We start from the raw sequence: 25,055 nt of genomic DNA, 5'->3' as shown, positions 1-25,055 counted from the left end.
GCATCAAAAGTCACTTCTGAACATGCTCCGCCCAGTTCCAAAATGGCGGCAGCGCTACTTCTGGTCTGCTATTTCCGCCCGGTCCCTTATTTCTCTGACAGCAACTTGGCAGGTATGAAATAAACCCCAACATAACTGCACCTCCTTTGCAAGGGAGGGGGAGTTTACAGCAGAGTCCTGGCAGAGGGATCCATTGAAGAAACTCGATCTCAGGATGCAAGGGAGAAATGTGCTAAGGGGAAGGCACGCTTGGCAAATCCACACAGTGATCAACTCCTGCCTGGAAACCAATGTCCCCACTGTGGAAGGACGTGTGGATCCAGAATTGGCCTCCACAGTCACTTACGGACCCATTGTTAAAATCGTGTTTATGGAAGACAATCTTACTCGGCTACGAGTGATCGCCAAAGATAGAAAGAAAGTAGACAGCAAAGTGCACCTACAATGAAGTATTAGTCCAGAGGGGCCCTCAGTGAAAAGCAAGTGAAGAGTGACAATTATAGAATCAATGTGCTCAGTTAATCCTCTTTCTTTGATGGTTTCATGTTCAGCCTGTTTTCCACTACGTGTTTGAAGACAGAGTTTAGTAGATAAAAACTCTTCATGTGTTTTCCAGAAGTGAAGGCCTCAGAGTTGAGACTACTTACTTCTGAGAAATCACATTGCTTCCTGATAAGTATACAAAAATCCCTCGGACGTTGCTGTGTTGCAGTGTCCTTTGATTAAGACTCTTAGCAAGGAATCTTGCTTCTTTCCGCTCTGATCAGATAGTGGTTTACTGAATAGGTTTACAAGGCAGCCAGTCTCGAGTATTATTTATCATTTGTTCTTCTTCTTTCTTTCAGCTCTATGTCTTGAGCCAAGGGCAGTGCATTTACCGTGGGAAAGTGTTAAACCTAGTCCCTTACTTGAGAGATTTGGGTTTAAATTGCCCAACGTACCACAATCCAGCAGATTTTGGTGAGCAAATGGATAGATTTCTTGGTTGTGCTTATTTGTTTTTGTTTTGAACAAGCTCTTGAGAGCAAAACGGAAATTTATTTTTAATATGTGTCTGTCATAAAATGATAACCTCTTTCTTGTTAAATCACACCCTCTAGTGGTAGGCAAGCGTGCTGAACTCAGCACATGAATAAGTTCTTGGAAATGAAAAATTTGGGCACAGGCAATGCCATGCCTCGTTTCCTACCATCACTTCCCCAGAACAACTGAAATGATTTTAAAAATCTGAATTTCCTGAAGTTCTTCCTTCTGTTCAACAGAAAAATCCCAGAAGTCCAGTTTTATTTGAACTTTGAAACCCTAGTGGCTGGACTTGCTAATAAACCTGATATTTTAAAAGTTTCAAACTGGCTTGCAAGCTAACCTGTGTATGCGTATCTATCATAGGGTTGCCATATTTCAAAAAGTGAAAATCCAGAGATTTTTTTTTGGCAAAGTTGTTGAGGTGGGTTTTTTTGGGGGGGGGCATTTTAAAACTATTTCTGAGGAAAATCAGCAAAAATGACACTACCGACATGGGTGGCCATATGTCCTGATTTTCCCAATCACTATCCTGTCTTTTGCAGCCTGTTGCCCCCTGGATGTTTTGGACTACAGGATAATGGCAACTGCAGTCCAAAACATTTGGCGGGCACCACATTGGGGAAGGCAGCAACATGCTTTTAGCTACGTACTTCTATAGAACAGCTTTCATCTAAAGTGCCAGTATAGTGTGTACTGCATGCCTGAAGAGCAGATGACCTTCTTCAGGAACTGTCTAATAATCTTAGTTTGCCCTAGAATCGTAGAATCATAGAGTTGGAAGAGACCACAAGGGCCATCCAGTCCAACCCCCTGCCAAGCAGGACGTGATGTTGCACGTGGAAATACCAGGGGGTGGGGTGGGGGTGGCTTATAGGGTTGCACCCCCTGCCCCTATCATGCGTTCACCATAACTTATGAACAGGCTGCATTGTATTCACATTATATCTCTGCATGCAACTTGTGACCTGCATTTCTTCCGAAGGAAGGAAAATATCACAGGTGCAGATGCTACAAGCATTTCCTTGTCCCAGAAACACCTGAAAGAGCACAGGTTCCCTATTTCTGCTGTACAGTTTCGTTCCCCCCTGTGGAACACAGTTTACCATCCTCAGTGGTCCAGTAGGATTTTGTAATCTAGAGCCCACTTTCTCAAATGCATGAAGTATTGAGATAGCTACTGCTACCCTTTGAACTTTAGGGCCCACCATTTACACAAAGGCGCAAAAATATCTCTGCACCCACTTCTGAATATACCTGCCAGCTGAGAGTGTTTTGTGCACCTGTCCTTTTGCCTTTTCCATGACTATTTCACATGGAGGTGGGTAGAATGATTGCTTTCTGTTCTGTTTAGTGATGGAAGTTGCCTCCGGCGAGTATGGAGACCAGAACAGTCGTCTAGTAAGGGCAGTCCGAGAGGGAATGTGTGATGCCGATTTCAAGAGAAACTCTGGGGGAGAAAGTGAACTTAACCCTTTCCTATGGCACAGACCATCTGAAGAGGTAATTTAGATGAAAATTGTTACTTTAATGGCTGAGGAAAGGCAATCAAGCTAGTTGCTACAGCCCTTCAAACACCTGCTTTGGGGGGCAATGCTACTGACATACTGTAAGCCAGAATGAAGCAGTTCAAGAATGGCAATTCTGCATCATGGTTGGTGCCATTGCACTAAGGTTACACAAACCAGACATTTGAGGAAACATTTGCATGGAAATGAACTTTGTTATTAATGTTTTATATAGCCAAGATTTCTAAGCAAGCTTGTTAAGCAAATTCTCCTAAATTAGGGTTATATCGAATGTTAATTCTACTCAGGGTACTTCTGTTAAATTCAGTGGGCATGACTAACTGAAGTCCATTTGTTTCAGTGGGTCCTCTCTGAACAAAACTTAGTTTTATACAACCCTTGAATTTGTTGGAAAGCATTCATATTCACATTCTCCTTATTTATTTCTTCCAGTATTCTCAATGCTATGGGAATGGGGGGGGGGGAGGGAGTCAAAACAAATTTTCAATTTGACCAGGTGATGCTTATCATTCTTGCCTTATAATTCCACCTTTATTCTTGTAAACTGCTTGGAGGGTTATTTATTTATTTACACTCAAACAGTATATAAATTTTATGAAATAAACAACAAAAATAAAAGGACAATAACACTCATATTTGAGTTTTTTTTAAAAGGAAAAGGAAAAAAAATCTGAGCTGAGTTTAAAAAAAAGTTAAAGCCTGAAACATCATGTTCATGTGAAGCGCTTCATCCATAATTATTTGCAAGTGCTTAACATTCTTCCTCCTCATCTGAGACTGGAGGGAAACTGAGGTTGCAGGTAGAAAGCACTTGTTCCCACAACTCACCATTCAGTTATGGACTTCACGTCAACAAGGTGTGACAACGGGCACTGGTTTTTCAACAGGGATTAAATGCATTCATGGGTGATCCAACAGTGGTGACAATGGCTGAATGGGGGAACAACCAGCTCTAGTGTACAACCATATACTGGTTGCTGGGAGACAGCCAAAGAACAAGGGAGAAGTGTTCCCTTTCTGCCTTGCTGGTGGGCATCTCAGAAGCATATGCTTGGCTACTGTTGCAAAGAGGATGTTTGACTAGATGGGTCCTTCATTTCATTCAACAGAGTTCTTCTTGCATTCATTGATCCAAAACTAATGACTGTCCTGAGTGGTATATTTAACTACATTTTTGTTTGTCTATTCCTTCAGGATTCTTCATCCACGGAAGGCTGTCACAGCTTCTCAGCCAGCTGCCTTACTCAATTTTGCATTCTGTTTAAAAGAACATTTCTCACCATAATGAGGGATTCGGTAAGGCTGGTTTCAATGCTTTTTAAAAAATAAATCCTCCCTTTAGGAATGTCCATACGAAGCAATGATGAGAGTTGGAGTCCCAAACATGCATTACCGTATTTTTTGCTCCATAAGATGCACTTTTCTCCTCCTAAAAAGGAAGGATAAATATCTGTGCATCTTATGGAGCAAAGGCCCACTCACAACAGCAGGCTTGGTAGCCGCCGTTGGGAGAGGTGCAGCGCAGCGCCTCCCCCAACGGCGGCTAGCTCCTCCCCCAACGGCCCGTGCAAGACGGCTCGTCCCTCCCGCTCACAAGAGCAGGCAGAGGAGTCGCCGTTGGCAGAGGTGCAGCACAGCACCTCTCCCAACCGCAGCTAGCAAGCCTGCCCCGCTTACAACGAGCCGGGAGCAGGGATGGATGGGAGCCCCTTCCGCCCTTCCTCCTAGCTTCCATCCTTCCTTCCACCCTTCCTTCCTCCCCCCTCTTTCTTTCACTCACCCCTCCCTCCCTCCCTCCTCCCTCTTTCTTTCACCCCTTCCATACGTCCTTCCTTCTCTCTCTCTCTCTCTCTCTCTCTCTCTCTCTCTTTCCCTCTCTCACCCCTTCCTTCCTTCCTTCCTTCCTCTGAGCCGTTGAAGGCTTGCTAGGAAAGAATATCTTTTTCTTGTTTTCCTCCTCTAAAAACTAGGTGCATCTTATGGAGCAGAAAAATACGGTAGCTTGGAGGAGGCTGGTATGGAATGTGGATAGGATACAGTATACAAATGATAGATCCATATCTACCAAATTAAGCTACATTACAGCACTTGTCAACTCAAAACGTTCTTAACACAAGCATATCTTTGCCTTCCTACCAGGTTCTGACACATCTGCGGATCACATCACACATTGGCATTGGACTCCTCATAGGATTGCTGTACTTGGGGATCGGAAACGAAGCCAAAAAAGTCCTGAGCAACTCCGGCTTCCTCTTCTTTTCCATGCTGTTTCTCATGTTTGCTGCTCTCATGCCGACAGTCCTTACATGTGAGTCATAACCTGTGCAGGAGGCATTTTTTAAAGGATTTCTGTGATGCTGTCGAAATCTCTGAGAATTTTGCCAGTGACTTGGCTTCCACCCTCTTGAATATTTAATTGATTTTAATCAAACAAGGAAATGTAATGGCCATTACAATTATTATTATTATTTTGTTAAAAACAAACCCAAAATGGTGTGTTGTCTTTGTTCATTGCCCACAAAGTTTTGTGACCCAGAAGCAAACCACCATTCAGCCTTTTGTGATTCTGTATTTTCTGTGTCTACAGGTAGTAACTTGATAGGCCACCTAGAGGATTTTTTGAATTCATATATGAATGTATGCATCAGTAGATATAGGATCCTGCTTTTCCTCTAAAAAGAATACATTCTTACAGTGCTGACCAGTCCATGCATGTAAAATCACACACACACCCCAACTGGTGAAGCAGGAGCAGGTATGACCAGGGCAGTGGAGGTCCATGTGGGCACTTGCAGCCCATGGTCCAAATTAGGCCCGTTTGTCACTCACCTCATATCGCATGAGGTTAGGTGTGGAATTGGTAAGCCGCAGCTGCAAACCTGGGACCTCTTCCATGTTACCTGCTCCTTTATGCTGACTGAATACAAGGAACACCACCTTTAAAGCCCAGCTATCACATTTGAATCGTAATGAGAACACTGAGATCCAGTGCCGAGGGCCTTCTGGTGGTTCCCTCATTGTGAGAAGTGAGGTTACAGGGAACCAGACAGAGGGCCTTCTTGGTAGTGGCACCCGCCCTGTGGAATGCCCTCCCAGCAGATGTCAAGGCAATAAGTAACTATTTTACTTTTAAAAGACAAGTGAAGGCGGCCCTGTTTAGGGAAGTTTTTAATGTTTGATGCTGTATTGTTTTTAATATTCGGTTGGAGGCCGCCCAGAGTGGCTGGGGAAACCCAGCCAGATGGACGGGGTATGTATAAATAAATAAATAAATAAATAAATAAATATTTATTATTTATACCCCGCCCATCTGGCTGGGTTTCCCCAGCCACTCTGGGCGGCTTCCAACAGAAAAATAAAACACAGTAATCTATTAAACATTAAAAGCCTCCCTAAACAGGGCTGCCTTCAGATGTCTTCTAAAAGTCTGGTAGTTGTTTTTCTCTTTGACATCTGATGGGAGGGCGTTCCACAGGGCGGGCGTCACTACCGAGAAGGCCCTCTGCCTAGTTCCCTGCAACTTGGCTTCTCGCAACAAGGGAACCGCCAGAAGGCCCTCGGTGCTGGACCTCAGTGTCCGGGCAGAATGATGATGATGATGATGATGATGATGTTATAATCTACAATTGCAATCAGTTTATCTGTTGTTGTTTTTTAATTGTTCAACATAGTTCCTCTAGAGATGGGCGTATTTCTTAGAGAACATCTGAATTACTGGTACAGTCTGAAGGCCTACTACTTGGCTAAAACAATGGCTGACGTCCCTTTTCAGGTAGGTCTTTTCACATCTTTCTCTGTAATTTTGTAGAACAGCCACAACAGTAGGAATCCTGAATGCACACTATTATCTTTCCATATAAATGAATGGGTGCATGTGGGGCAGCTTTGCAGTGGGGACAAACAGGGGTGGAGGAAGGGGAGTGCAATGGGGGTGGACCACCCTGGTTGTCTTTGCTGAGGGGGGTGACATTTGGCAGTCATGGGCAAACGGCCCCCCGAATGTCCGCCATCTGTGGCTTGCTCCACCCCCGTAGGGAGCTCGCTTCGCCTCTGACTGCAGGGGGTGCACTGCTCTATGCACCCAAGTGGCTATCCCACGCCTGGGAGGGCACCCCCCATGCCCTGCTCCCCTTGGGAGCGCGCCCGCCCTGGGCAGTGCAGGCCTATGCTCTGCTGCTGGGGACAATGCATACCATGACAGTTGGTGGCCTGGCCTCCCTTGGAGCAATCTGGGGGTGGGGGCAGTATGCAAGGAGTTTAGACAAACATTCTGCATGCCGCTATGTGATATATTTTCGAAAAACAACAACAGTGAATTTCAAAATATGGTTAGCACTCTTCTGAAAGGTGCTGGTGGACACTGGTTGAAGTTAAGTTGCTAAACCAATATGGCTTACATGATGAGATGAAGAAAAAGTATTATCCCTCTTCCCATGTGTTCCATCACTGGATGTGGGGAGGAAAGATGGCAACCCACAGTGATACCATAAAGAGCTGATGTAGCAGGAAGCTCCCATTCCTCCTTCCCCTAAGCAAAACACAGTGCCGATTATTTTATCAAAAAAGAAAGAAGTTGTATAATGCCATAATCCTTAAAAGATGTCTGTCTCTTTGCAGATTATGTTTCCTGTAGCATATTGTAGCATTGTGTACTGGATGACCTCACAACCCTCCGACGCGCTCCGATTCGTCCTGTTTGCAGCACTGGGGACAATGACATCACTTGTGGCTCAGTCACTGGGGCTTCTGATTGGGGCTGCATCCACTTCACTCCAGGTCTTGGCTCTTGCTTTTTTGGGGGGGGGGCGATATTACACCAGCCTTGGCCAAGCTGCTGCTGCCTTCCACATGTTTTGGACTACAACTCCCATCAGCCCATGCTGGTGGGCGCTGATGAGATCATAGAATCATAGAAGTATAGAGTTGGAAGAGACCACGAGGGTCATCTAGTCCAACCCCCTGCAATGCAGGAATCTTTTGCCCAATGTGGGGCTCAAACAGTTGACCCTGAGATTAAAAGTCACATGCTCTACCAACTGAGCTGAAGATCAGACATATCGTCCAAGAGCTCTGAAGGTCACCGGTTTGGTGAAGGCTGGATTACACATCCCTGTTCCTTTTGGCAATTGTAGCTTCAATTTACTTGGCCTGCTTAAGGATGGTGCATGCCTTCCAACGAATGCCATTGGCATTGAAAAGCCTTCTGTTAGTGATGGGTCTGGCAAAAATGTGACTCTCATTTTGCTTTAGTTTTTAATCTTGATTTCTGCCTGTTGTTTTTTTGTTTATTGTTTATTTTAGGTGGCAACATTTGTAGGCCCTGTTACAGCCATCCCCGTTCTCCTCTTCTCAGGATTTTTTGTCAGCTTTGATACCATTCCAGCTTACCTCCAATGGTTGTCCTACATCTCATATGTCAGGTAAATGTGAAGGGTGCTGATTGGCACTTCAAGTGCAATTCTAATAAAGTTTCCCCGTTGATTAATGCATCCTCTTGGTTTCGAGAGTTAGCACTTTTTAAACATGAGAGCATGTGCATAAAATGGCTGGGTGTGGTTTGAGTTTAAAGGGACCATGTTTGCCTAAGTCTGATCAACTTGATAGCATACAGGACCTGAGCCAGAGAATCCTGTTTTCAAAGCTTAGTTCAGAGAGTGTTAGCACATACTCCCTGTGTGACCACAGCTAGGCAATACACCTTTGTGCCTTTCTCTACTGAAGAAATGGAAGTTTTGGCCTTTTGTCATCATACATAGTTGTGGAAGTGCCCCACTTTACAGATCCTTGAAGGTTTACTTCAATTAATCGCCCTCACCAGCTTCCCAGCGGGTGACCAGCCTGCAGAAACTGGAATTTATTTAGTTATTTAAAGCATTTGTGCTCCACCCTTCATTTGAAGGTCCCAGGACAGAAATACTCAAACAGCAAAATCTAATGAAGAATCTAAGCCAACACACTAGAAAACAAAACACAACACAACAAGTTATACAATAAAATTGCAAGTCAGTGGAACAGCAATAAAAGGGAAGACAATCTCATCTCTTAGTAGTGCACCTTCTCCTTTACCAAAGGCCAGGGCATCCCTCTTCCCCTGCAGATAAAGCCAAAACAGTGATATGGTGAGGGGAGTTTGATGGTTTCATACATGGCTACAATCTAGCAAGAATTAGTTTAACTTCTTATTTGGGAAACTGCTTCTGCAGTTAGGATTGTTCTTACCTAATCTGGGTATCCAATAGTATTTGTTTAGGGATTTTTTTCTTTTCTCAGCTGGCTTGTTTTCTGATGTATGTCCCCCATTTTACCTTCATAACAACTCTGTCAATTAGGTTAGTAAGATCTTATGATTTGTCTGGAATTTCATAGCAAATTTCTTGACCGAGCAATGGTTCAGAACTGCATCCAGATCTAGCATCATATCCCCACTGTGCAACACATAACAACCACAAGCAGAAACTAAAGCTACTGATATTGTCATTCTTGCTTTTATGGCTTAGCTTTGGGACTGTACGTGGATCGTCATGGATGTAAATATAGTGATTAAAATGGCCAACCCCTTAAGCAATAATTAATTCAATTACTGTTGTTTTAAGGTACTTGATTATTATTTTTTGTATGATAGATTTGATTCTGCTTTGACCTTGCAAACTATTATTTTCTCTAGATACGGATTTGAGGGTGTCATTCTATCCATCTATGGTTTGGATCGGGAAGATCTCCACTGCGACAAAGATGAGACTTGCCATTTTCAAAAATCAGAGGCCATCCTCAAAGAGTTGGATGTAGAAAATGCTAAACTTTATTTAGACTTCATCGTGCTTGGAATTTTCTTCGTCTCCTTACGCCTCATTGCCTACTTTGTCCTCAGATACAAGATCCGAGCAGAGAGGTAGAGAGGAAGCAGGTGCAACAAACAACGTGCAGTTGTAGACTTTTGTTATTGTCTGATTGTGGCAGACAACTCTCCAGTGCCGAGTTGCAAGTGGGATTGTGATCTAGCCCATAGAAAACCACGTCCTGATGGATTAATGGACGCATAGTTAACCATGATTGTGAACTGACTGGGTTTGGTCATATTTCTTTTATGCTTTCTAGCTTTAACTAGGAAGACAAACTAGAAGGGAACCTTGTTTCACATCTGGGAGCCGTTGCTGCTGATCACAGGAATTTTTTCTCATGGAAGCTGTGTTTTCTTGTAAGGTAGCTGTAGTCATATGGCAACAAGGTAAAAAAAAAAATGGCTTGGGATCTTTCTTCTATGTCCTGCCGAAATGTGAGGAATATATTATCTCATCCTGTTGCATCAATGCAAGTTTCCTGAACTTTTGCACGCATTTCCCCCACAAGAAATCTCCTGTGAAAACATGTCTGCAAATTCTTCAAACCTTTATAAAATGAATGGGTTGTTTTTTTCTTAAAAGAAAGGATATATAAGTAATTTGATATCTGTTGTCTTCTTTACATGCAGAGTTCTGGAGCTTTATCCTCATGAGCTGGCCTCATACTCCCAAATCACAATATTAGAATGAAATGTCAAATTCCATGAACTCTGTAAAAAGAATTCTAGGGTGCAAAAAGTGCATCTTATCTATAAGCTGACCACAGATGATTCCTTTTAGCATTTTTCTTTCAGGATATTCTTTCAATCCATGTTTCTTATGGTATTTGAAATATTCATTGTCCACATTTTAACTACCTCCCGTGGATGCAAAATCTTGAGTATTCCTGCACTGGGAATCTGATGCAGTCTGAGCAAAATAGAATCAGATCTAAACATGTGTTTGAATGTTCTAAAATATTTTAATAACACAGATATTGACAGATGGGAGAATTGCCAATGGTGCAATGTCATGACTCCTTATGGAATAGTAAAATGTTTCTCTGGTGCATATGTAGTTCTTCCAGTTTTTGCAAGGCCAGCATGTAAAACAAACGTCATCGGTTCTGTTTTTCATGAGTTCCAACATACATTTATCACAAAACATTTTGATACATACTGCCGTCATAACCCAACACAGAGGCTAGGTGGCTCTAACCCAGTAGCAGGCAGCATGGAGACTCCCAACAGCTGAGTCATTGCTACTTACAGGAGGGAGAGGGTGAAGGGAGATATGACCGAGAAGTCAGCATGGTGCAAATGCATCAGCAGGAGTGCTGGATTGGCTCATCTGGCGCATTTGCATCATGTCAACCTCCCAACTGCCTTGCTGTTCTCCTTCTGGTAAGCAGCAGCTCCTCCTCAGTTGTCAGGAGGTCAAATGGGCATCACTGCCCCACTATGCCATTCTCTACTGTCCTAACACCATTGGGGAAAAAATGGCTTAAGCTTGCTGGATTGCTTGGTTGCTGGATTGCAACCAAGAGGCAGCCAACATGGTGCTGTCCAAATTCTGTTAGACTCCATCACCCTTGACCATTGGCTGCAGCTGATGGGAGTTGGAACCCAATAAGTCTGGAGAGCACAATGTTGACCATCCCAGGTCTAAACAATAATTAACCAATTTTTGCCATCCATGAACATTTTGCTTTCCTTTCGGACCAAGTCAGCCTCGTAAAAGGAATGCAGGGTAATGGATGGGAGTTGGCTTTGCATTCCTGATTTCTGCCAAGCCAATGTGCTTCTGTATATTGGCAGAATGTTGTATAGTAATTGTGGGTTTACTCAACATTTTAAAGGATGATATGGAAAATTAACAGAGTAGGGAGTAAGTAAAGCACCCTAGATCTGGAAGAGATCCAAACGTCATGCCAAGTTCAGCCCAGTGCACTCAGGTTGGGACATTGAATGAATGACATTATGTTGACTTTATGAGCGAATCAAATAAGGCTGTTTTCAGGCCAGAAGTGGTTTTGTTTCAGCAGCTCATTCAGCAACTAGATAAAATGGCCCACTCAAAGAAATTGGATCACAGTGAGATTCCCTTTTGTGTGTGAAATTTAGAAGAGCCATTGTTCAAGAGGCTATTTTAAGCACCTCAGAGAGATCTTTGTTAAACCAAAACTGCTAGAATAAAGCCACAGCTTCTGGGTGTCTCTCCCTCCCCACAAGTTGTAAGATTGAAGAGAGGTATTGGCTTCTAGAGTGATAAATGGCACATTTTAATACCATTTAGATTGTTTTGTGAACAGCTTTATATTGCTAGAGATAATAAGTTCTTTCCTTTTTACATATGGCAGGATTCAAATCTGTACCACCAGCTAGAGACCCAAAGTGCAGGGAGGCATCCAGGAACCCATAAAGTCTACCTTACCCAAAGGCAACAGTAATCTGATGTGACAGTGTATGCCTGTCATTGTAATCTGGGAGCTGTTCAAATAACCAGACTTCTTATCTAGTTGCGTGTCCTCAAATTCATTATTGTAATTCAGGTTAAACAGGTTTCTGTTTTTTACAAAAGTTACAAGAACCTGCATTAAAGGCACAACTCTTTCAACTTGAGATCATAAAATCATAATACAATGAGCAGAACATTGTGATGTGATGTTGTCGTCCCACCCACCCACCCCCTCCAAGTTTTAAGATGCTTCACTTTTCAGTGAAAGAATGCCGCAAGAGAACCTTCCAGTTTGCACGTGGTGGTAATCTGTTGTGTTGGGTTTTATTCTGGTCCCTTTTTTTATCAGAAAGCTGTTGCAGCTTTCAGTATAAGTCAGTGATGGGCTTTCAATGCAACAGTTGTGTTTGATTGAAATTGAGGTGGGTGTGTAAACCTCTCCCTCACGCACAAAACTGGTTTTGATTAAAAATGGAACAGGTGCACAACAGGAAGTTGATGGAAGACGAAATGAAAACTCAAGACACCTCTTTGTGTTCTTATGTTCCAAGCTGATGTTAGAATGTTCTCCTTTACATCAGTTCTGCACTTGGGGCAACATATCTCCTGCTGGTGGCAGTAGACTCCCCGCTGTCCACTTTGTCCATCCATCCAATCAGACATGATTGACCATAATATTCCATCTTCCATATATTGCCATGAAGAGGCAAAGGGCTAAAACTGCCTAGAGCAGGTGAATGTCACATGAATGTCATCTGATTGTAGGATATAGCCACAATCAGCCTTCCACAGTTTGCGAATGATGAATTAGATGTCATGGGTTTACTTAAGATGAAACAGAACTTGTTTGGGCAAGAAGAACTGGCTTCCTGATGCTTTCCATAATAGCTTCAAATTACTTTGCCAATATGTCCATTTTGTATTTTCACTTTGGGGAATTTAAAGTTGGGTTGTTTTCTTTTTGCCGCAATCATTTATAATATTCTTATTCCTACCCACTTGCTGCTCCATGGCATACTTTCTCATAAATAAATAAACAAATCTGCCACCGTGGGACCCAGCTAAAGTGGTGCAGCTTGGAAAATGAAATTTTAACAAGGAAATGAGCCGATCCAGAAATATATTGAACAATTTTTGTTACCTTAATACAGCAAGCATGACACTAGTCATTATATATTTAAGTTTCAATTATCACAATGCTAGTGGGTGCTTTTAGGGCATTTTGTTTTCAATTGGTTTTGGGATTGGTATGACCTGTCACTAGCTGTATATAGAGGCTGTGCCCCATAGTTATAGAGAAATGTCAAATTCTATTACCTTATGATAATTATTATAGCTCCTTTTCAGTGTGATGAATTGTGTAACACAGCCCATGCCAACCTTGTGTCCTCTGGCTGTTGTTGGACTGCAACTCCCACGATGACCAGCCAGCCCAGCAGGTGGATGAAGGCTGGTTATTTACTTGGTGAATCGTGCACTGAAAAAACATGTTCCTGGCTTAGTATCTAGCAGATTTGAATAATTCCACTTGTATTGGTGCATTCCATTACAAAACTAAAACGAGAGAATTTTTTTTTTTTGCAAGGAATGAAAAAAAAAACCTGTGAAAGAATTGCACCTGTGGCCTATTGTTTCTTTTCAATCATTTATGTATTCATAGCTACAGCAGTTATCTTCTGCTTCCGTGGCTGGAGATAATTCCACAGGAGTTACAATCGTGCATGCTATTGTTCTTGCTTGTGGAAGCGCTTGGCAATGGCAATGCTTGCTACAGCATGTGAGCCATATGTTATCATAGCAATGGCAGAGACACCTGACCTCAAAGCAACCGTGGAATGCTCATAACGCCTCTGGTATTGAATCCTGCCCAAACGATGTTTTTTTCCATTGAAAAAGGATACCCAAGTGGGTCTTTCTTCAAACAGCGAAGGAAATGTTGCATTTGAAATGACATATGTGTAAAAGTTAAAAAGGGAAGCTGCACAGTTCCTATCAATTTCTTCCAACAAAGAAAGGGTCTCCTTTCTTGCTTTTTCAGAAGCTCATTTCACATATTTCACAAATGCATGGGGGTGGGGGGACGACTCAGGATTGTGCCCATTGTTCCCCCTCCTATGTGCAAATAGGCCCTGTGTGCTTGCAGATTGCAGGCGTATGGACTATGGAACCCAGCAAAAGGCAGGGTCCCATATCACGCATACACCTGGCATGTGCATAGATTTGGCTCAGGTGCTCAGCTGAACATGCAAGCATTGGGGTCAGCAACAGTAGCCACAATCTTCCTCCTCTTCCTTCTCTCTCTACACCTTCAACACACCTGCAGTTTTCTTGTGAAAAGGGCTCAAGGTGTTTGCTTTTCAAAAAAATGAAATCAAAAGTAGGAAATGGCAGTTTTCTAGGTATACATATTCATTCAGGCCTCGAGATCTCAGCTTTGACATGAGGTCTAACCCCAGTTACTCAAGAGTAAGTCCCATTGAATTCAACAGGACTTACTTCTAAGTAGACAGGATTAGGCTTGCGCTTGCACTGTAAGTGTATTTTCCAGAGGATTATCTTTCCTTTTATTTATGCGATCCGTTAGAAACCTGGAACTACTCAATAGTTTGTGGATCTACTTCACTTCCTCAGGTTTTGCCGAAATTTTACTAGCCTGATAGTCTAAAAAGAACCCAACAATATTTGTCCTTGTAGCTTTAAACGAAACATTGAATTGTTCTTTTTTTAATGATTACGAGGCATCGTTCTTTTAAAAAATGATTTTCTGTATATGAGTTGTAGTGTATGGTATTGCTGACGTTGGATTTAAACTATTTGTACAATACTGGCTCTCGGATGAGGCGAGCTGTTGCCCTTAAACCTTATTTAGTTATTTAAGATACTTAATGTGTGTGTGTATATGCGGGTGGGGTTTTTTAAAAAAAGAAAAATAATAAATAAAAACAAAACGCAAAAGTCAATGCAAGTAAAATGTCAAAAACTCAGCGTGCTGAAGTGTGCATATACTGTATGATATCCTTTGCTAAGCTGATGCTGTCCAGATGTTTTGAACCATTACACCCATCAACCCCATCAACAGCTGTGCTGGCTGGGGCTGATGGGAGTTGTGGCCCCAAACCAACCAGAGGACACGAGTTTAGTAAAGGTTGCTGTCTGTCAACTAGCTCTCCTCTCTTGGGTGTGTAATGCACCCTGCATTACTTTCGATTCCTGTTGGTTTTGCTGTTTTAGAAACTATTGCTGCTTGCACGCTGTGATACATTTGCACTGTTGTAGATATATGCAAACATTGTCTTCTTTCTACCCCCTGCTCCTCCTTCTCCTCCTCCAGGTGACTTGTTCATATTTTGCAGTTTAGACAATGTTAGTGAACGACATGTACCTGATTCATGCACCTGAGCAAAAGATTTAGGATGTTGGCATTCTAACTCTGTACTTTAAAGATACTAACATGAAAAGGCTTTGTATATTTCTGTATAGTTAATTCCTAGAGGATCTTTGTATGTGCATTATTTTCCAAATTAGAGCTCTTGTTTTCTGAAAATGGAGAACACTTAACAATGTAACAAACAGAATAAAATAAAAGTATTGCTATTTTCAGATTATCAGCTTGGTCGCTTTAATGGCCAGAGTCAACCACCCTTCAGATTTTCAGTTCTGGGATCACTCTTTAACCCCAAACAGTAGGGGATGTTGGAGAATTCAAACAAAAATGGGAAAAGAAGCAGAAACTGCCAATGTTTGCTTGTTCATCCCATGCCCAGAATGGAAATCAATCCAATTAATACTGATCAGAATTCATCATCGTTCTTGTTTTTCAGTCTACAAATGAAACATAACTGCCTTGAAACAGGTGGTGTGGAAATAATTGCGTCATTGTATTAAGTTTGTAATTTAAGTAACATATGTAACTAATTGCATAAATTGCATTAAATAGTAGACAGCAAGATAGGTAACACAGTATTTAGTAGAAACCGAATGGCAGCAGAAAGGAAACAGTGCTGATTGTGAGAAAGACCGTTGGAACAGAAATTGGTTGCCTTCTTGCATCCCGAAACACCGGACCCACTTTTTTTTTGTTTTTATGCTATATATATGTCTGCCTTTCTCTTTTTCTGTCTACTCACTCCCAAGTTTGCCTCTTTTTAGTCCCTTTTTAGTCACATTAAAACAAATTGGCGTTCTCTGCTAATTCACAGAAACCTTATTCTATAAGGCATACTGTGCAATTGCACTTACATAAGTGGGACCCAGTAACCAAAATACCCTTTCCCATTTTCCCTGTCTAGAAGGTAAATGGAGAATAAGAAACCCTTTGACAGTGGTATATCTCATTATGCATGGTGTGGAGAGAATGGCAAGAGAGATGCTAATAATAGAACTCAGGGGTATCCAATGAAGCTGAACAATGGAAGATTCAGGGACATCAGAAAGAAAGTACTTCACCAAACAGCTAACTATGGGATTCATTTTTTCAAGTGATGGCCACCAACTTGGATGACTTAAAAAGAGGATTTTCATAGGTTTCTGTTTGGCTACGGTGACAACAGGATGCTAGGCTAGATGGACTAATGGGTTCTTCTTACATTTCTCCTCTTTATGCTGATTTTTATTCTACTTTTTGGCATGTAGTCAAAGATTGTACACTAGAGGGTGCTGTGAGATTTCCTCATTGCAGAGTGAGACCAGAAATGGTCCTTGCTCAAAAATATTTTTACTTAATACAATTCTGTAAAAGACATTAGAACATCATGGTTTATACTTGTGTATACACATCTGCTAAACTATGCTTTACAGCACTTAATATTAATTTCTTCCATATACTTCTGACATATCAAATGGGTCTGCACTTTATGTAAAATTGGTTGGGAACCTGTGCGCCAAGGATCACATACAGCTCTGAAGCTAATTTAATGTGGGGGTAGGAAAGGGTGAGGAGAAGGAGGGTGAAAATGGGTGTGTATTATACCTGAGAGAGTGTCTCCACCCCCATCATTCAGCCCAGTGTCCAGTGCCAAGAGCCTTCTGGCGGTTCCCTCCCTGCGAGAAGCGAGGTTACAGGGAACCATGCAGAGGGCCTTCTTGGTGGTGGTGCCCGCCTTGTGGAATGCCCTCCCATCAGATGTCTAAGCAACTATCTGACTTTTGGAAGACATCTGAAGGCAGCCCTTTTTAGGGAGGTTTTTAATGTTTTATGTTTTATTGTGCTTTTAATTCTGTTGGGAGCTGCCCAGAGTGGCTGGGGAATCCCAGCCAGATGGGTGTGGTGTGCATAAATAAATAAGTAAATAAATATGTTGTTGTTGTTGCTGTTGTTGTTATTTGTGGGAACAGGTGGGACTAGATCAGTAGGAAGCATGGGCTGGTCAGGCAGGGTGGCCTGAGGCAGACCTGCCAGCTTGCCCCCAGGACCGTGGGTGCCCAGGGCCACGCATACTGTTGGCATGCCCATCCGACGTCAGCATGCCCTTTGATGTACTTGCCTGACGCCAGCATGCCTCATGGCATGTTGTGGGGGCTGGAGCACTCAGGGACCTGGGCACCTGGCACCCATGGCCTGGGGAGATTCCCAAAAGCCCAGAGAGAGAGGCTGCCAGGCCTGAGGTTCTCCACATCTGGTTTAGATCTCTGGCAAGGAGGGGGGGAATATTGAAATATATTGAAATACTTTATTATTGTCACTTGTACAACTTGTATACAGTGAGATTACACGAGCACAACCCCCCCACTCAGCTCTCTTAGTCTTAATTCCCCTCGTTTACTGACGCACGCACACCAAACCCAAAAGTCAGTTGCCCTGTTGTTATCTTTTCATTCAGCAGCCTAACAGCCCACGGATAGAAGCTGTTCTTTACCCTGTTGGTGCAACTAATCATGCTTCTATATCTTCTGCCCAAGGGCAGGAGATCAAGAAAGTACCGGCCAAGGTGTGAATCATCCCTGAGAATTTTCCTCACTCTCCTGAGGCAATTTTCTTCCCCGATGTCATCCAGTGGATTCACGGGACAGCCCATAATATCTTGTGTTGTATTCACCTCTGTAGGCATTTCCTATCTGTTGATGTCAAACCAGCGTACCACACCGTGATGCAGTATGAAATGAGACTTTCTATTGTGGACCAGTAGAAGGAGATCATCAAATGTTGATTGACATCGTTCTTTTGCAATACTCTGAGGAAATGCAGTCTCTGTTGGGCTTTCTTAACCACCTGGGTTGTATTGATTTTCCAAGTAAGGTCTTCACTGAGATAAACTCATAGGAATTTAAAGGAAGAGGCTCTCTCCACACAGCCCTCCCTGATGTACAGTGGGGCTAGTTCTCCTCTCTTCCTCCGAAAGTCCAACATCATCTCCTTTGTCTTGATGATATTAAGGTACAAGTTGTTCCCTAGGCACCATGTGGATATTTTTTGGACCTCCCCTCTATACTCTGATTCATCTCCACCTGTTATTAAACCCATCGTGGTGGTGTCATCTGCAAACTTAATAATTGCAGTAGACGGGTCAGATGATACACAATCATATGTATACAATGAATACAGGTAGGGACTTAGCACTCATCCCTGTGGTGCGCCAGTGCTGATATTTTAAAGGAATTAGATGTTACATGTCCATTCCTCACTGTTTGTGTCCGATCTATCAGAAAGTCTTTAATCCAGTCACAGATTGGTAGAAGAAAGGTTCATGTCCGTTAGCTGGAGGTGAAATGGAGGGGAGGTGAAATTAAGGAGTAGGGGAAGCTGACTGCAAACAGTCCATCTAGATGCAGGCAAGAGCAATCTGTACCACCCATGATAGCCTATTAGAGCAGGAAGAAAGAGGAGGAGAGGGAAAGAGGAGGGAGAGTCACAGAAGGATGAAATGAGGATGCACCACACAGTCCTTATAAGTCTGTTAAAAGGCCATGAGTGTCCCTCTCCCCCCACCACCACCACACCAACTGCTAGTGGGCATAGATTGGAGAAACAACAATAATATTTCTGTATGCTCCTTTTATTATTATTTTAGGGTGCAGTAGAGTGTTGAAAAACATGCATCATTGGCAGCAGAGTTCTGTTTCATCCACAGGTGCATGTAGTTTCTCTTTATGTTTCTTCCAGAAGATCATCAGAGCAGAAAGGCAGATTTGTGGCTTATTTTGATTTTAAGAGGTGCATTCTGAAAACAAAAAAAAATGATATTAACTGGGCTCTGTGGAAAATATGTACCCAATAGGGTAGCCATTTGGAAATCAATTTATTTCATTATTTGGCAATGTCAACAGACCGCTCCTAAACATGTTTACCTGATCCATGAAGCCCCATCGTGGGTTAGAGGCCCATATGAAATAACTACTTCCCTTCATAACAAAGTTCACAGCTAATTCTAAATTTGTAACCTTACATGGTGTTTACAACAGCTTGGAAACAAAGACCCCTCCCCATTCCAGCCTGAGGATAACCAAAGTGTTGCCCTTCTTGGACCACGACACTCCTCATCCCTGACCATTGGTCATGTTGGCTAGGGCTAATGGGAGTTATCAGTGGCAAAATCTAGAGGGCAGCACATTGGCTCCTCCTGCTGGAACCTATTGTTCCACTTTCTGTGTGCTTGACAGTGGCTTCAAAAAACTCTGCATACATTTCTGAAAATTCAACATTGTTAAATGCTTCCTTTGATTTGTTTCTTGAAACCCCTTTTTGAGCAGCTTAATAATTTAAAATCTCTAAGCTGTACGCAAAAAGGACAACTCAAAAACAATAAAATGGCTTCTTGAAAACAAAGTGATCAGTATAAAAATATCAAAAGAATACTATATACCCAGTATACCTGAAGCAGTGCCTCCACCCCCATCGTTCTGCCCGGACACTGAGGTCCAGCTACGAGGGCCTTCTGCTGGTTCCCTCACTTCGAGAAGTGAGGTTACAGGGAACCAGGGAGAGGGCCTTCTCGGTAGTGGTGCCTTCCTGTCCTGTTTAGGCAGTCCTGTTTAGAGAAGTTTTTAATGCTTGATGTTTTATTCTATTCTAATATTCTGTTGCGAGCCTTCCAGAATGGCTGGGGAAACCTAGCCAGTTGGACAGGGCATAAATATATTATTATTATTATTATTATTATTATTATTATTATTATTATTATTACATTAAAAACAGAAAACCAGCTTTTAACAAAAGTGCTCCGGCCTTTCCAGAAATCCTTCTTTGAGACCATGGGATGGATAACTAAACTAGTTCACTGCTTGTACCTCAGAGATCATGGACGTTGCTGCGCATCTGAGATCTGTGAGCTACTGACTCACGTCAGGTTTCGGCCCTGAATGGATGAGTCCTGCGAGTGAAAAGAAGTGACCTAATGTAACACATGAACCGGCTTGGAAAAGCATGAGGCCTTACTGCCTGATCTTGTTTCATCCTGTAGGCACACATGGAAGGGTTTGCTGGTCACTCTGTATCATTTTTAGAGCATTGCCTTCTTTTTGTATTTTCTTTTGTATTATTTTGGCTTAAATGTCTTCTTCTGAAGACATTTGCTGACATGGGCAGCAAAAAAAGTAAAGAGTAAAAAAAAGAGGGGTACCATCACAAAAAAGGCATCCTATATAACAAAGTGCAAGTGTCTCTGTGTCCAGTATTCCCTGTGTCCCTGTGTCCACGCTACTGAGCATGTGCCCCATGGACACAGGGATTGGCCACAGAGACTTGGAACGCACACACATGCGCTCTCTCCCCACCCCCACCTACCGTTTCCCTGCAGCCGCCAACCGCCGCTCCCGGCCAGACTGAGCGTTGGCGGCAGGGGGGGGAGCATGTGTGTGTGCGTCCAGCAAGGACAGGTCCCGGGGTTCGGAGAAGCGCTGCGCAAGCCCGGGATGTCTCCTTCCTGTCGGCGGCTGAGGGAGAGGAAGGAAGAAGGAGAAAGGGCTGCTTTCTCCTCCTTCGTTCCTGTCCCCCTGCCGCCAACAGGAAGGACAGGTCCCGGGAGCACCGGGATGCTTGGCGCTGAGTGTAGACTGGCTCCTCGATCTGGTGCTCCGCGCAGCACTGATCAGCACCTACCCGGCAGGCCGCCGGATCAAGGAAGCGGCCTGCCGGGTCGGCACCCAGCAGCGCTGCACGGAGCACCGGTCTGCAGAATCAGCGCCCAGCAACGCCATGCTGGATTGAGGAGGCGCTGCTCCATGCGGCGCTGCTGGGCGCTGACTCTGCAGACCGGTGCTCCGTGCAGCGCTGCTGGGTGCCGACCCGGCAGGCCGCTTCCTTGATCCGGCGGCCTGCCGGGTCGGCGTTGATCAGCGCTGCATGGAGCACCGGATCGAGGAGCTGGTCTGCAGAGTCAGCGCCCAGCAATGCAGCACAGAGCATCACCTCCTCAGTCCAGCACGGCATTGCTGGGCGCTGACTCTGCAGACCGGCTCCTTGATCCGATGCTCCGCGCAGCGGTCACATATGTTCTAGCACCCGTTTATTTAACGGGCTGATAGTTGCTAATAAGTCACTAGAACTATGATGAAAAGTAAGACTCTAATAAACTATAGAGGGAGATTTATGTGGAGGGTCTTGCCTCATCCTCAACTGTATTTGCAATGCACATATGCATTCCTGAACTTTAGAAATATCTCAAGACAGGACATACCCTCCAACATGTCCCAGAGGAAAACCAGGATGTACGTCTTTCGATGCTGTGCTCCCATGCAAGTCACATGACCCGTTGACGAGCACGGCACCCCAAAGCACAGTCTTTTGGAGCGCGATATTATGGGAGTCAGGTGACTCACACAAGAGCAGCCCCCACCCCCATGGAATATCCCTATTAAATTAGGACAGTTGGAGGGTTGGACAATGTGGTGCCCTCGATATGTCCCAACTCCCAAAAGTCCCATTCAGCATGGGCAAATATCGGGGTTGTGGGAGTTGTAGTCCAACAATATCTAGAGGCTGCCACATTGACCATCGCTCCTGTACAAGTTTTTCTTCTGTTGAACTAATCTGTACATGGGATAAGAAATTGAAACTAGTGTAATTGGTGCTATTGAGAAACTTGAGCAAGTAGATCTTGTATTGTTATTTTACTACCATTGCTGTTCTTGTTTGTATTATACTGTTGTATTAATGGGAGATTGTGTCAGGGGGGCGGTATTTGTTGCTTGTGTTGTTGTTGTTGTTTTGCTATATATTTTTATGTCGATCAAAGCTGACTTGCCCTGGAAGGTAGTCTAAATAACTATATACATACCTGAATCACTTCCAGGAAAGAAGCACCAGATGACTCCAGGAATACTTGAATCAAAACAGCATCCTCTGCTATGGCATGTCTGAGCACTGATGTATGGGTAGCCACAGTTCACTCTTGCTTTGGGCTGCACTGCACATTGTTGCGTGGCTGTTAGAAAGAAAGTTCAATTGAATCTGTCATGTGGCACTTCCTTTATGAAGGGCAGGCCCATCACGCTGCAGTCTGATTTTGAAAATTCTGAATTCATTTATTTCCTCTGATTCTGATGTTGTCTCATAACAACTCTCTAGAAACAGCCATCCATTGTGTCCTCAGGGAAAGCTTCTATAGCAGGGGTAGCCAATGTGGTGTCGCCCAGATATTATTGGATTGTAGCTCCCATAAACTCATCACAGTGATGACTGAAGTTGTAGTCTAATCCCAGAAGGCCACCACATTGGCTACCCCTGTTTTATGGTATAATTTGTTTTGGATGTTTCTGCTTTCAGCTTGCCAGACACAATACTACGCTACACCAAGCACTGTTAATCAACACAGATAATATATTTCTGTTGTATGACTTGATTCATGAACAAGCCTATTTCTTTCTAGATGAGAAAAAAACCTTATAAAAACAAACACAGTGGCACATCTCACCAGCACATCTCACCCAACATCAGGCCAAAGGAAAAGAATAAATCCCATTATGGTTAACAGATCAGCGGAAGGTGTGTGTGTGTGTGTGTGTATGTGTGTGTGTTTGTGTGTCAGTAATGAATGTGAGCAACAACCAAGGCAGCTACTCTGTACATGCTTTCTCTTCTTGACCAGATCTGATCTTGACCAAATTCCCTATTGCAGCAAGCCTATAAATTCCAGTACAGTCGTACCTCGGGTTACGACCACCTCGGGTTGCGAACAATTCGGGTTACGAACTGCGCAAACCCGGAAGTATTTTCGCGGCGCGCGTGGTTTGCGCATGCGCAAAGTGCGAAAATTGCAAAAATAGCGCTTTGCGCATGCGCAAAATGGCGTTTCGGGTCACGTTCGGGTTACGAACTTTTCGGGTTACAAACTGCGACCCGGAACGGATCGTGTTTGTAACCCGAGGTATTACTGTAATCCACTTTACACCACTAGGGATGGTTGATCTGCCAAGTTCAGTTCCTTTCAGTTTTTCACTTTCCTAATCGTAAAATTCAGTTCTCCATATTTCCGCATCAGTCCTCAACAGTCTTTCAGTGTGAATTTCTCCCAATATACATGTTTGTCTGTAATTTTGCCAGATATACACAATTTTGCAAAGCGGTTTCCTCTAATGTAAATAACTTTGTCTTTTATTTTCACTAACATATGCAATTATTTTTGCACACTTAATCCCACTATATATACATTTTTGCACACATTACTTGGTTGGAGAACTGCATTGCACAATTTGGAAAATGATGGCTTTCAAAGGATGGCTCTTCATAGCATTTTGAAAAGCGTGAATTATGCAGGTTTGCCTTTAAATGTGAACCGAACGGAATATCTCCCCTATCCCAAAGCACAACCATTTCCGCCATAGCTGCAGGCTTCCATGCATGCACGTTTGCTGAGAAAGTCCTCTGCATATGCAAGCTGCTGTATTGCAAATACCTCTATCTCATCTACCATCCTGGACTATGGCCTTAGACTTGGTTAGACAGTCGAACTGGGCTCTATCCCTTGTTTTGGACTGAAAGGAGAAGAGGGGGCTGAACTTTTCTCAATTGTCCCCTCTCTGCTAAACAGCTACTCAGTACAGTGGACGCTCGGGTTGCGAACGTGATCTGTGTGGGAGGCATGTTTGCAACCCGCAGCATTCACAACCCGCAGCACCGTGTCTGTGCATGTGCAGGTCGCATTTTGGCACTTCTGCGCATGTGCAAAGTGCAATTTAGTGCTTCTGTGCATGTCCGTGCACCGAAACCCGGAAGTAACCCATTCCGGTACTTCCGGGTTTGGCGCGGTGCGCAACCCGAAAACATGCAACCCGAAGCGTCTGTAACCCAAATAGTATGACTGTACTATTCAAAGGTCTCTGTCCCAGGTGAGCATGTGCAAAATACCAGAATGGGCCATACAATATCCAAGTGCATCCCCAGACACTTAAGGATGAGGAGTATGCATCAGGTGCACCTCAACTGGCTGTGGCTCCCTGCCAGATGTCCCCTGCATATTTGAACTTAAGAAGAGCCTTGTTAGATCACACCAAGGTTCCATCAAGTCCAGCATCCCATTTTCCACAGCAGGCAACTAGATGCTTAAGGGAAGCCCACAAGCAGGACATGAGAGCCACAGCCCTCTCCAACTTGTGTTCTCCAGCACCTGGTGTCCTGAGCCATAGAGCCTCTGAGCCTAGAGGCTTTGGAGTCTTGTGCCTTCAAATAGACTTGCGTCTTCCTTTCGCAGCAAACATTGCCGCGACACGAGTGTACCCATGGCAAGAAGGCCACTGGCATAAAGTGTGAAGTGGGTAGCTCTTACTTAATGTTTCAAGGAGCTGGTTTAGTATTCCCCAAGAGAAAAAAATGTAACGGTTCCACTCACGTCTTTGGAGAGTAAATCCATTAGTCAGGCTGCTGAGTCCTAGAATCAGGACAATAGCGAATAACAAGAAGCTCTTGTGCACCATGGCAGCTCACCGTCCTCTGTCCTGAAGGTTCAGGTCTCCTCCAGAAAACAAACAACAATGTTAAGGTCTAGGCAAAAGATTTGCAGAAAACAATTTTTATAGCAGCCTGTTTGTTCAACATTTTCAGATAAATTTTATCTTGGGAGGCAAATGTCTTTGTCATCATGACTCCACCTGTGTTTTGATTTTGATTAAAGATTTGTATATATGTTCCAGATACATTATCAAGCAGCAGAAATGATGATTCGCTTGGTAAACTCAGTGGGAGGGATGTGTGGCAAAGATCGGCCTCAGATTCTTTCCTCATGAATCACGCTCAGCCACCCTTAAATTGATCCACATCATGTTAGTGCAGCCCTTCGGGCAATTACAGTACCTATCA

General features: G+C 43.5%; 2 protein-coding genes across 3 annotated transcripts in view; one reads left to right on the top strand and one right to left on the bottom strand.

Annotated features, from left to right (window-relative positions):
* Positions 1-15,432, top strand: part of ABCG1 (ATP binding cassette subfamily G member 1) — a 48,857-nt gene extending 33,425 nt beyond the window's left edge. For both annotated transcript variants that reach the window (XM_035115537.2, XM_035115538.2), the window contains exons 8-15: positions 846-960; positions 2,378-2,526; positions 3,747-3,848; positions 4,692-4,860; positions 6,224-6,324; positions 7,170-7,328; positions 7,854-7,972; positions 9,217-15,432. In XM_035115537.2, the coding sequence (XP_034971428.2) occupies positions 846-960; positions 2,378-2,526; positions 3,747-3,848; positions 4,692-4,860; positions 6,224-6,324; positions 7,170-7,328; positions 7,854-7,972; positions 9,217-9,445 (1,143 nt within the window). In that variant the 3' untranslated portion in view covers positions 9,446-15,432. The remainder of the gene's footprint in view (positions 1-845; positions 961-2,377; positions 2,527-3,746; positions 3,849-4,691; positions 4,861-6,223; positions 6,325-7,169; positions 7,329-7,853; positions 7,973-9,216) is intronic.
* Positions 15,433-18,810: 3,378 nt separating this feature from the next.
* On the bottom strand, positions 18,811-24,742 carry LOC118085550 (trefoil factor 3-like). The gene is made up of 3 exons (XM_035116331.2): positions 24,589-24,742; positions 22,039-22,185; positions 18,811-18,984 (listed from the first exon to the last, which is right to left on the bottom strand). The coding sequence occupies exons 1-3, from the start codon at positions 24,671-24,673 to the stop codon at positions 18,971-18,973; spliced, it is 246 nt and encodes an 81-aa protein (XP_034972222.1). The 5' UTR covers positions 24,674-24,742; the 3' UTR covers positions 18,811-18,970.
* Positions 24,743-25,055: the final 313 nt, after the last annotated feature.

Source organism: Zootoca vivipara, chromosome 4 (assembly GCF_963506605.1).
Source record: "Zootoca vivipara chromosome 4, rZooViv1.1, whole genome shotgun sequence".
Lineage (NCBI taxonomy): Eukaryota > Metazoa > Chordata > Lepidosauria > Squamata > Lacertidae > Zootoca > Zootoca vivipara.
The sequence above is the reverse complement of the archived record's forward strand: the minus strand, read 5'-3'. Positions and strand labels throughout refer to the sequence as shown.

Excerpts from the sequence above, each read along its gene's own strand:
- LOC118085550 (XM_035116331.2), bottom strand. The coding sequence starts at position 24,673 with ATGGTGCACAAGAGCTTCTTGTTATTCGCTATTGTCCTGATTCTAGGA. Across the intron at positions 22,186-24,588 it reads TGGATTTACTCTCCAAAGAC|CCACGCAACAATGTGCAGTG; the intron begins GTGAGTGGAACC and ends TCTTTCTAACAG.